Source organism: Mycetomoellerius zeteki, unplaced genomic scaffold (assembly GCF_001594055.1).
Source record: "Mycetomoellerius zeteki isolate Tzet28-1 unplaced genomic scaffold, Tzet1.0 scaffold105, whole genome shotgun sequence".
Taxonomy (NCBI): domain Eukaryota; kingdom Metazoa; phylum Arthropoda; class Insecta; order Hymenoptera; family Formicidae; genus Mycetomoellerius; species Mycetomoellerius zeteki.
The window spans coordinates 771,218-782,768 of NW_017255965.1; the positions used below are offsets into that span (position 1 = coordinate 771,218).

The window sequence follows — 11,551 nt, forward strand, 5'->3', positions numbered from 1 at the left end:
CTTTCGATTTAAGATCTTATTTAGAGAATACAGTGCATACGTTAATATTTAAGATATCTGTATATATATTTATTTTGTAAGTATTTTAATAAGCATTTCTTCAATGCATTATTCAGAATAAAAGTATCTATCTATCTTTCGTATATATCCAAATGGTTATTTATATTATTATATTTCCTTTTCAATTTCTCATATAGTATAAATACTTTAATAATATTAATTATAAGTATTATGCAGGGTTGGCAAGTAACGCGTTATTTATAACGTCGTTACCGTTACAAGTTACTTTTTTCGATAACGAATGGGTTATAACGTTACATTTTCTTCCGAGTAACGTTCATTGTAACGCAGTTATATTTTTGAGGTAATGGATTTCACTAGTTACTTTTATCGTTACTTTATTTTTAGCAACTGTCACAAAGTTTTCGATGTAACTAAACCGTGTATAAATATTATATATATATATATATCAGTTTTTGAGCTTTATTCCTCTATTAAAAGATAAAATTCTGATTTCTCTTCAGAATATTTATCGCAAAAATCTACATATAGTAGCGTTTTTCATTGACAGAATTAGTGCGCACTCAATGCAATTTAAATCCGTACACACAAATCGACGCAAATGTGTATGTTTAGTAAAAATATAAAAACGCGATAAACCGCGAAAAAAGTCTTCAATATATTTTATTATGTTATTTGATAAAATAGCATAATAAAATGTATTGAAAATTTTTAAATTAAATAAAATGCCCTTTGGACATTATATCAATCGAGATATTTTATTTTTACATTCATTTTTACATTAGAATAGTGTACAACGGTTTTAATGTGCACTGAGTTTTGCCAATGAAAAACGTTATAATATTTTTGTTAGCATCAAGCAAAAAAGTAACGAAAAAGTAACGATTCGTTACATTTTGAGTATCGGTAACGGTAACGAGTTACTTTTGCAAATCAATAACTACTAACGATAACGAGTTACTTTTGGGGAAAAGAACGGTAACGGTAACGAGTTATTTTTATGGGGTAACGTTGCCAATCCTGGTATTATGTCATATTAATGAATAAGTGTTTTTAATACGTTTTGTTTGCCGAGACTCCTTCTCCTTTAAGAACTTTTGTACTTTTTCTTTTCATAGAATTGATAATTAATTAGTATAAAAGATAAATACTTATCAAGTTCCCTAGATAGTAAATGATAATATTCATTTAATATTATCTATTAATCAACTTATAAAGCAAATATAAACACGTTTAAGATCTATATGTATTTATTTTTTAAATATCTGAAAATCACATTTGTTCGTTATTTATGATAAATATACGTAAGAATTAATATCGTATAATAAAAATATTGTAACACACACATCTAATTCTACAATTTTGACATAATAAAATTATATAATATTTAACGTCTAAAATTTTCGATGAAACGTTCATGGAGGAGTCCTTGATAATTTAGGTTTAGCTAAAAATGCCTCTTCTTCTTTAGCAAGTTCTGGATCATTTTTCCATGAAGTATTGTTAATTACATTGCTGTTACAGTTATTACTATTCCTATAAATAATGCTATTACTAAATAAATTTATAATAGGTGCAATAAGCAGAAGCATTTTTAACAAATAATAAATACTAATATAATTTATTTAATATCATTTAGTATAAAAATACATAAATTGCTATATAATAGAAACGATAACGTTATACATACAAATAATACAAAGCATATAAATAATACAAAGCACATGCTTCAAAAATAAATATTCAAAAGCTGTAAGAGGTGCACCACAATGATTGCATCAAATATTACTCACAGCGATGCTATACTACTGAATTTTTCTTGAATTTCTGTAAATATCACATTTAAAAATTTTACTAAAATTATAATATATATAGTAAAAAAATTAATTATTTTATTTTTCTCTAATTATTTTTATCTCTTAATGTATATAATATAAATTTACAGGAAAAATGTGTATAAAATTCATAACAAATGACATGATGTATTCTAAACTATCGTTTCAAACGACACGAGGTGTTTTTTAAATAGTAGTTCTAACAATTTTGAAATGTGTCATCTAACTAGTTAATATTTATCTGAGTTTCTATCACTTTCGTTACGTGCTCCAATTTTCCCAAGGTTCTGCGTATATAGGGAAAGTTGTAAAGCTTTCACTGGATGTTTTTTGTGAATTATTCTCTTAATGTGCCAAGTTCGTAATTTTAAAGTCAGTTTCAAACGACAATAGGAATATACTGAATATGCTATTATTCAAACAGTAGTTAATAATGTGATCCATACCTGTTTGGCCATTTTCACGACCGGGTACAAGAATTGTAGAAGATGTCACTGCAGTTTCACTGCTATCCCTGTAAATCGATCTGTTAACTAATGAACTACAGAAATAACTACACATAAAAATTTAATTGCAAGATTAATTACGAAATAAGTTAACGCGACTATATTATATGATATTTCACTTAATTATTTTTGCGTTATGTACGCGCTTAAAAGTTAATATAATATAATATACATATACAATAAATTATAATTCTTTAATTAATTAATAACGCACTTGGAAGTCTGATTTTCATATAAATATATTGTATTGGGTATTGTTCTTCCAGTAAAATTTCGCTTAAAAGATTTCATTGTCTCTAAAGGTAATTTTTCTAATTTTGTTTTTCTGAATTTCCCATCATACAATTTTCCTGTATTAATCTCATCTTCTGATCTACATAACTTTGACTGATATTGTATATTATTATTTATTCTAAACCTTGAATTTATTTCTGTTCTAAATTGGTTATTGTAATCAAATTCATAACGATTGTTCTTTCTGATTGCATTTGCTGGCAAAATTATATTTTTTAATACAGTTATATTTCTCTCTTGTTTTTCATATGGTCGGTTATTATATCTCATAATTAAGGAGGATTCGGTACCGACGAACTTTTTTGCAATGCTTTGAACTTTATGTATAGAAAACGATTTTTTTGTGCCGTTTGTGACAATTTGCTGTTCCTTAAAAGAGTTACCGACATTATCACATAAATAAAAAGATAGAAATTAAGTCAATATCGTGAATCTATTTTGGATATACCTTCAAAAAGAAATTTGACAAATCTGACAGTTTAGCGAAGGTTGCTTGTTTGGTATAACTTTCTTTCGGTAATATTTTATTTTTCATCTTGATATTATACCTACTATATATGTTAATGTTATTATCATATTAAATTAGCAGCTATGCATACGTAATTTCTATATAATGATATGTTAAACATCGTCGAGGCCAATTTGGCCGTTTTCTTTATGTAGAAAGAGTAGCTATAATATTAGGTTTTGTATATAAGTACCTTAACGTAGGATATGATGGATGTTTATTACAGACGTGGTTCTTGTGTTGATTGCCATAAAAATCGATAGAATCCAACGTAGATATTTGCTGTAGAGTCGTATCCGTGTTTACAGCCTCTTGAGAAATTTTCGAAGAAACGCTGTAACACATTGCAAGCAACGTTTCTCCGTTCAATTCGCCAATATAATTTTGCAATGGATCGTTTTCATCTAATTCACTTTCCAACACATCCAAGTCTTCCTATGAAAATGTTGGATGTTCAAATTCATTCGGTATTCGATATCATTGATATTCATACGGTATTTTTGTACTTGCATCTTACTTACGTTATCATCATCTCCGGTCTCGTCATTCTGCGGTGTGTTAACATTTTCACATCTTTGTATCCTCAATACATGATCTAGATGCTTTCTATTGTGCCAAAATTATTATCGTTTAAGAGATAGAAAAAGTTTTATATATATTAACTTTTTAATCGTTTTTACGAATATGAATGTTTTAAACATCAAAGTGAAAGTTTGCAATTTCGATAAAAATATAAGTTATAAATCTACTAAATGAACACATTTATATATATTATTTTATATATATTATTATATTTAATGCGAAAATATTATATATATTTATATAATATTTTAATTATATATATTTAATGCTGTCCTTAGAATTAGAACTTTTATTTTATGTGAATATGTTCTTGACCTTATTTCCGCAGATTTCTGATTATTACCAAGATATTCCGATATATTTGAACGCTTAATTTTTCTTGCTTCCTCATTGATTATGGGATTGTTCAAAAAATTGTTTAGCGCTCCATTGATGTACGGTAGTGACTAATAAATTATACGAAAAATTCCCTTAAAGACATCTTTTGTATTAAATTTTCTAGATAAAATTTTTTTGTTCTGAAATATTTTTATTAAATGCGTAACTTTACTCACAGATGTATGATCTATTGAGAGAAGAACGATTAAGGTAGACATGAGTAATGAAGATATTTTGGACACTCTGGCTTGTGCTAGCCGATGTAACGACAAGTTCATTAAAAGTGCAGTAGCGTATTCGAGCCTATATAAACTTATGATGCGACATTTATCGTGTAGATGATTAATCAACCATTCCAGTAGTCCACTCTCTATCATATATATTCGTTGCTGTCTACGTAAAGATAATTTTTGTAACATCGCCACCATCATGTCACAAGCAAAAGGATCCACTCCATCAGCGTAATTATTGTCGAGACAAGCAAAGGTCTGAATATTGAGGATTGCAATTTTTATTAATGGTATTCAATTTCACGATCATTGTATGATCGTCTCTCTCTTTGGTAATTTTTGATAAATATATTAAAACTCGTTTGGTTTTGATGTTCTAAATTTAAATGATTACAAGAACAGCATGTCCAGTCGACAAAAAGTAATGTAACATCTATATTATAATTTCGTACTTAACAATGAAACTGTTATGTAATATCTGTTATGTGTTATACGATAAGATAATATAGGACAGTATTCATTCAGTCGGAACTTATATTTAAAACCGGCTTAAGTACAGTCTTAAGATGTTGTAAGCTAATCACAGAGCCATATTAGCATCTTGACATTACCTAAGACGGTCTTAAAATAAGAACGAATTATGAATACCGATTATAGGATATTATGTTACTTTTAATTAGTAATTGGGTGATTATGCTGCTAATTTATGTAAAAACATACCACGTTTATGACAGAGGATCCAACCGATAGGTAATCTCTTCCGCATCTGAAGGATGCCAAGGTGTTTAGCAATCGTGCAGTGAATTGTTGCAAAAGATGCCTGGCGTAAGCTTCTCCCGCTGTCAACAGACACGGTAGAATCGATTTGCCGTTGTCGCTAGCAATCTGTCCGTGAAGTCCCAACAAATCACGACTTATATATTCGTGTAGGATTTCGTCCTGTTCTGCTGATTGCACGAGCGTTATTTTCTAAAAATATAGATGTGCTTTTTTTCAAAGATGACTGATACCATCGCGCTATTGTAAGCTATTAATCATCTTAATACCCAACGCAATGCTTGTAACAGCAACAACTTTGTCTTTACATCTCCGTTAATTAGATGTAATTTGATCTTTTTATAATCCAATAATTTGGGAGAAACCGGTACTGTTGTGACATCAAGTTTAGGCAGTGCAATTGTTTTTACGTCAATACGGTCGAGTTGTAACAAGGACGGCTATCGAAAAAGTAGTCATACATTAAAAATAAAACGTTTATAGAAAAGTTTAGAAGAATATACGCTATGAGCTCTTTCTTCTCTCTCCCTTTTTTACTTACATACGAAGTCTCTCTTATATTTTGATTAAACAAATCTGGAAATATCTTCATGCAAATCTCGAGTGTTCGTTGCATATCAATATTTTGCCCTTTCACTGAATTCTCCAATGCCATAGTTAATTCCCCGGCAACATCTATTAGTTTATGATAATCCGCGTGCAACTTGTGAAATCTCACTTTTAGTTTTTCATAATTTGTATGTATACTACACAAATGAGATTTGGTTACTGCTAATTCATGATTATATTGAATCAATCTTTTGTCTGACTTGTGCATTTTCAACAAACTGCTAACACTTTCTTCCGGATTCATTACATCTTCTCGCAAATTATTGATTGTAATTTGACTTCCAGTAATATGCGTTTGTGTACTTCTGTAAATGATAATATACGAATCAGATATTTTTTAATCTTTTTATTAAAATATCAGAGGAAAGACATTTTACTTCGATTTTAAACTTGTTTTATTAGAAAAACTATACTGCTCATCGTCGTGATCTAGAAATATAGGTAGATCTCTATCATTTGGCACAATTGGTATATTATTCTTTATAGTCTGATTTTGTGCAACACCAGATTCCATAGCTATTGTTTTTGTTGCTGGCATGGTTGTATGAACTTGTACTAAATTCTGCAATTGTGTTTTATTGGGATTCATACTGTCTAAATTACTCAAATCCTATAAATTCAATATTATTTATCATTTTTGTACAATATTTTTTGTATTATATATAAATGTACAGTTCAAGTTTGCTTACTTGTCTGTGACGTGTAATAAACGAATCTAGATTTTTTAATAGCTCATCGGCCCAATGTTGTTCTAACACTTTGGAGAAACAAGTATTTGTATATAGATCTTCTATAAACGGTAGTGCATAAAACGGCTGTAATTCTGTATCATATTCTAATTCTTTGCCATCCCCGCCCAAATAATCTTGTAATTGTTTCATGCTGCCATTTATATTTTTTTCAATTTCAATGGCATTGTTCTGTTTATTATTAACAATATTCTTAGACTAATTAAATTATTGGAAGTATTTTATGTATAAAAAAGTATTAATATATAATCAAATATTTTATAATATGAATTATCGCATTAAATTTAAACATTTAAAAATAATAAGAAAATATTTAAGAAAACCACATACACAGAAGACAATTTTTTCATTGAAAAAAATTCAAATTACCTCCTTGTATTTTTCCAAAAGATCATTTTCTATTGAAGACAATTTCAGTGTATTTGTTTCTGATGATAGATCTAATCCATAACACGAATTAACAATGTTATGTAAAACATAAATATAATTATCAAATTATGTATAATACTATACTATTATATATGAATAAAATAATATACCATTTATATTTGTTTTATCATATTCTTTACATCGATTGGTATGTAATTTACGTTTAGGTAGTACAGCAAAGTATACGTGCAAATAAAATGTTAATTTTTTGTATTCTTCACATTGTTTAATACTATCAGAGAACAAGTTACTCCACAACTAGAAAGAAAAAATATACCACAGTATATGTAGGTATTCAATGTTGATCATAAGTATATTTTTACTTGAAAAAACGTCGAATAATCTCCGATATTGTAACATAGCATTAGTTGAACATAGGGATCTGTTACTTCTTTTAATTTATGTTCCAAAGTTTGAAAGCCCATTTTTGAAGCTTCTTGAACTAAAGCTTCAGCAGTACTCTCAAAATTATGATCCAAAAGAAACTGCAAACCATTTTTTTTAATACAAATTAAAAAAATATACAGATCAGTCTAAATATGATAATAAAGTTGTTGCATTAAATGTTAAATATCATTAATTATACCTGATGGATTACTTCGATGTTTTTATCAGCCATTTGATTCTTTGTGGACACAATTCAGTAATTACGTACCTTAATTAATTATGTACCTTGTTCTGTCTAAAAGTATCGTCATTATAAAGAAACCTGCACTGTAAAACTTTACAATCAAATAATTAAATATCAATCTAAGGACTTCCAAATTAAAAAAAAAAAAGAGTTAAAGAGTTTCTAGAGCAAACGAGAATTAAACGAGTTATAAGTGCAGTTATAGTAATTAAGAAGCACATTGAGTCTGTTCTTATTTAGAAATAAATTACACTTTGTAGTTTATTGTAAATAAATTAGTTATTTAGAAATAAATTATTTAGAAATAAATTAGAATTAAAAAAGTCTTAAGCTAGTGCATGAACCAATCAGAGAATTAGTATCTTAAGACATTGCTTGAGATTAAAACCGGACTTCCTATGCATTCTCATTTGCCCTAGAAATTCTTATCTTTATTTCTTTACTATATTAAGTTGTAAATTTGTAATTTTTTGTATATTTTGTGTATAAACAACTTGAATAATCCATTTAATTAATATCAAAATGAAGATACTTAAATCATTTAATTAATAGGTAGCTTAGTTTACTTACTGATATTCAGTTACTCACTGATATTCAGTTATTGTTCAATTTATTCTTGCACACGTAACTCGACAGGTATTTTTCTGACGAACTCATGCCGCGAAGAGCGTGTCAGTTGAGGTGTATTAATCGATTTTATGCAAATACACTATTGATCAGTATACAGCACTCGAGTAACAGCAGCAACGTATATTTCGCAATTGCCGCAGCAAAGCTCCATTTTTTACTATCAAAATTCGCGCTTGTTGAACGTAGACGTCGGAAAACGTTGTCACGATTTCTGTATCACGACGTTTCGACATCCGCGTAATGGAGTTAGTAATTTGCCATCGCCATGTGATCCGCGGAAGAAAACAAACGTTTGACGTTTACGGCTGCGTACCTACGAGACCGAGGAGACTTCTGCTGGTTCTGCTAACTGTCAAGTTTCGTCAATGGCTACGTTTACACCGTACGCTTAGTCCGCGACCTATACGATAGGTGTCTTTGTTTAATATACAGGATAAACAAGGACGTCTATTGTATAGGCCGCGGCCTAAATGCACGGTGTAAACGTAGCCAATCTCCTCGCACGCACGCGCACGTGGCACGCGGTCCTCGACTGTCATAAGTTGTTTACATATCGTTCATCGACACCTATCGATCCGTGATAGTATATTCCATGGAATATAGTTGGTATATTATTACAATTTAGAAAAATTATAAAAATGACGGAAGAACAGAGTTTCCTGTTGCACAACACTATCATCTCAGAGGTTTTCTCTCGTTAGTTAATTCATACATTTAATTCAGAGGTTATATTTCATTAAGAATTCTCTTGCAAATCACAGATACCTAGCACTGCGTATTATATACCGAATTTTATTACTGAGGAAGAAGAGAGACAAATTATAAAATGCATAAACAGTGTACCGCAACCAAAATGGACGCAATTAAGTCACCGCAGATTACAGAATTGGGGTGGTATACCACATCCCAAAGGGATGATAGCGGAAGCGATTCCTGATGTAAGTAGAATGTGAAATATCTTAGTCCAGGTCTACAATGAGTCGGTAGTCTTAGAAGTTAGTTGCTGGCCGACTGTACCGATTCAACGATTTCAACCAATCTTGACTCATTATCTTGACTCTCTTTTAGACTCACTTCTGACTCAACGATTATAATTATCGACTCATTGTAGACCTGGTCTTAGAATTTATTTAGAGATGAAGAAACTGAAAGCCTCTGTATATTTGTTATAAGTATTTTATGTGCGTCATTTACATTTATTAAATGAATGCATTAAACATTCACAATGATATTTTAGTGGCTTCAGAAATATATTGATAAAGTGACAGCTTTGAGTGCCTTCGAAAAAGGAGTATTACCTAATCATGTTTTAATTAACGAATATTTATCTGGGCAAGGAATAATGGTATGTCAGAGATGAAAGACAGGGATACACTATATTGCATATTTTTCTTTATTATAAAGTATAAATTAAACAAACGAATTAAATAAAAAAACAGGGCTGTAGGAATCAGCCCAAAGGTTTTTTTATTTAACTTGTTTGAATTCCGAGAATTCTTTTATACTAATATAAATTATATTTATCTACATTAGAATAGAAAAAATATAAAAGTATGTACACAATAGAGTAGCGTATACTGAATAGTAACATAATGCCTTCACTAGGCACACTCGGATGGTCCACTTTTTTATCCTGTTGTAACTACTATCAGTTGTGGTTCTCATACAGTCCTTGACTTTTACAAACGACTTGAAATGACAGAGGTAGATACTGCAATATGTAATAAAGAAGATTGCTACGTAAAAATGCTATGTAATTGTACTTAATATGATTTATATTATTTTTACAGCAACAACAATGCAAGTTAGAATTTAGTTTACTACTAGAACGCAGAAGTCTGTTAGTTCTACAGAAGGATTTATACCATAATTATTTACATTCTATAGCAGAAAGAGATGTAGATAGCATATCAGAATCTTCGATAAAGAATCTACATATGTGTGCAAAAAAGTTTACAGAAGAGGAAATAATAAAACGTGATATTAGATTGTCTTTAACTATTAGACATGTGCCGAAAACTAGCAAATTGAAATTAAAAATTTTTTGATACGTATGTATATTATTAAAATTTGGAAGACACATAATTATAATAAGCAATGAATGTTGTTGTATGTTATGTTTTATGAATATCGTCCATTCTAATCTATATGAAGTACACTCACTTTATGAATTATCACATGATATTTGCATATTTGTGTTGTCTGTGTCATTCTCAAGGCTGATATCCATTATTTCCTCATCACCCTCGTCCAACATTCCTTGTAGAGAGTGTATGGAGGATATTAAAACGTGGAATTGCTTACGACGCATTTCTAACTTGTGCTCCAACTGTTCTGATTTTTCCTGTATGAAAAATGATTATGAGATGTAACTTTTTGCAAGTATTTCAGTGAGTTTTATATATATATATATAACATACTGGTATTCTTACAAAGGGACAGATAATTAGAACAGGGAATAACAGATTTCAGTCTATTAGAAATTGCGTATTCTAATACATGATTTCTAGTAGATTGAAATCTGTTATTTTCTATTTCTATTACCTGTGCTTTTCAATGCTTCAGTGTCTATAGAGACATTGAAATTATTCCATACGGGAAAAGTTATGTGTCAATATGTATATTTTCAAACCTTTAAAGCGCCTAATTCTTGTTGCAATGTTTCAAGCTTGATATGTGTTTCTAAACGATCTGGTTGTTCATTGATGACTTTGGCTAGTACATCATACTCTATTCTATTTTTTCTCACACGTTTGGCATCTTGCAGTTCAGCTTTAGTTTTCTCAATGTCTTCCTTTGCCTTCTCTATTTGTACTTCAATTTCCTGTGAGAGCTTCTCGTAGCTTTTCAATTCTTCTCGACTCATGTTTGAAACTAATCTAGATTTTTTCTGTGCAAATTCGCATTGCGCTAATTGCGACAGCATTCTTTCATGCAGCGTATTGTCCACATCAGAACTGTTGATCCATTTTATAAACGATTTTAATAGCATATTAATTCTACGATCATCTCCTGTCCCATCACCGTCTATGAGTAGTCGCCGACGTATTACTTCTTCTAAAATTTTTTATAATTAAAAAATTTAGACATTTTACATATATACATTATTCCTGTATAATATATTTTATTGAAAGGAAAATGCATATTTTATTGAAAGAAAAATATATATAACCTTTTATTGCACAAATGCTATTTGTAATTACTTATAGCAATAAATATTGTAAACATATTATTTAAAAAAATGCTACTTACCATCGTTAGACATTGTTAGATATGTATTTGTAACAGTTGTAATTAAGAAAGATTACAATTTTTACTAAAGAGAGGTTTGAGTTCCTTTACTGAAACCAACCGATGCCAACTGAGACTGCA

The 11,551-nt window shown here is 29.6% G+C and overlaps 3 protein-coding genes across 3 annotated transcripts; 1 reads left to right on the plus strand and 2 right to left on the minus strand.

Moving 5' to 3' along the window:
- Nucleotides 1–1,436: 1,436 nt before the first annotated feature.
- On the minus strand, nucleotides 1,437–7,572 carry LOC108722345 (lisH domain-containing protein ARMC9). Its single transcript, XM_018447414.1, has 16 exons — nucleotides 7,505–7,572; nucleotides 7,242–7,403; nucleotides 7,029–7,176; nucleotides 6,859–6,929; nucleotides 6,430–6,660; nucleotides 6,118–6,350; nucleotides 5,673–6,045; nucleotides 5,401–5,571; nucleotides 5,075–5,323; nucleotides 4,301–4,612; nucleotides 4,062–4,192; nucleotides 3,686–3,770; nucleotides 3,358–3,599; nucleotides 2,303–2,370; nucleotides 1,815–1,848; nucleotides 1,437–1,557 (listed from the first exon to the last, which is right to left on the minus strand). The coding sequence occupies exons 1-16, from the start codon at nucleotides 7,535–7,537 to the stop codon at nucleotides 1,437–1,439; spliced, it is 2,664 nt and encodes an 887-aa protein (XP_018302916.1). The 5' UTR covers nucleotides 7,538–7,572.
- Nucleotides 7,573–8,677: 1,105 nt separating this feature from the next.
- On the plus strand, nucleotides 8,678–10,250 carry LOC108722353 (alpha-ketoglutarate-dependent dioxygenase alkB homolog 6). Its single transcript, XM_018447425.1, has 5 exons — nucleotides 8,678–8,865; nucleotides 8,941–9,117; nucleotides 9,417–9,524; nucleotides 9,785–9,883; nucleotides 9,970–10,250. Exons 1-5 carry the CDS (start codon nucleotides 8,818–8,820, stop codon nucleotides 10,225–10,227), a joined length of 690 nt encoding a protein of 229 aa, XP_018302927.1. The 5' UTR covers nucleotides 8,678–8,817; the 3' UTR covers nucleotides 10,228–10,250.
- thoc7 (THO complex subunit 7) lies at nucleotides 9,812–11,551 on the minus strand. The gene is made up of 4 exons (XM_018447433.1): nucleotides 11,432–11,551; nucleotides 10,812–11,236; nucleotides 10,343–10,523; nucleotides 9,812–9,890 (listed from the first exon to the last, which is right to left on the minus strand). Exons 1-3 carry the CDS (start codon nucleotides 11,442–11,444, stop codon nucleotides 10,344–10,346), a joined length of 618 nt encoding a protein of 205 aa, XP_018302935.1. The 5' UTR covers nucleotides 11,445–11,551; the 3' UTR covers nucleotides 9,812–9,890; nucleotide 10,343.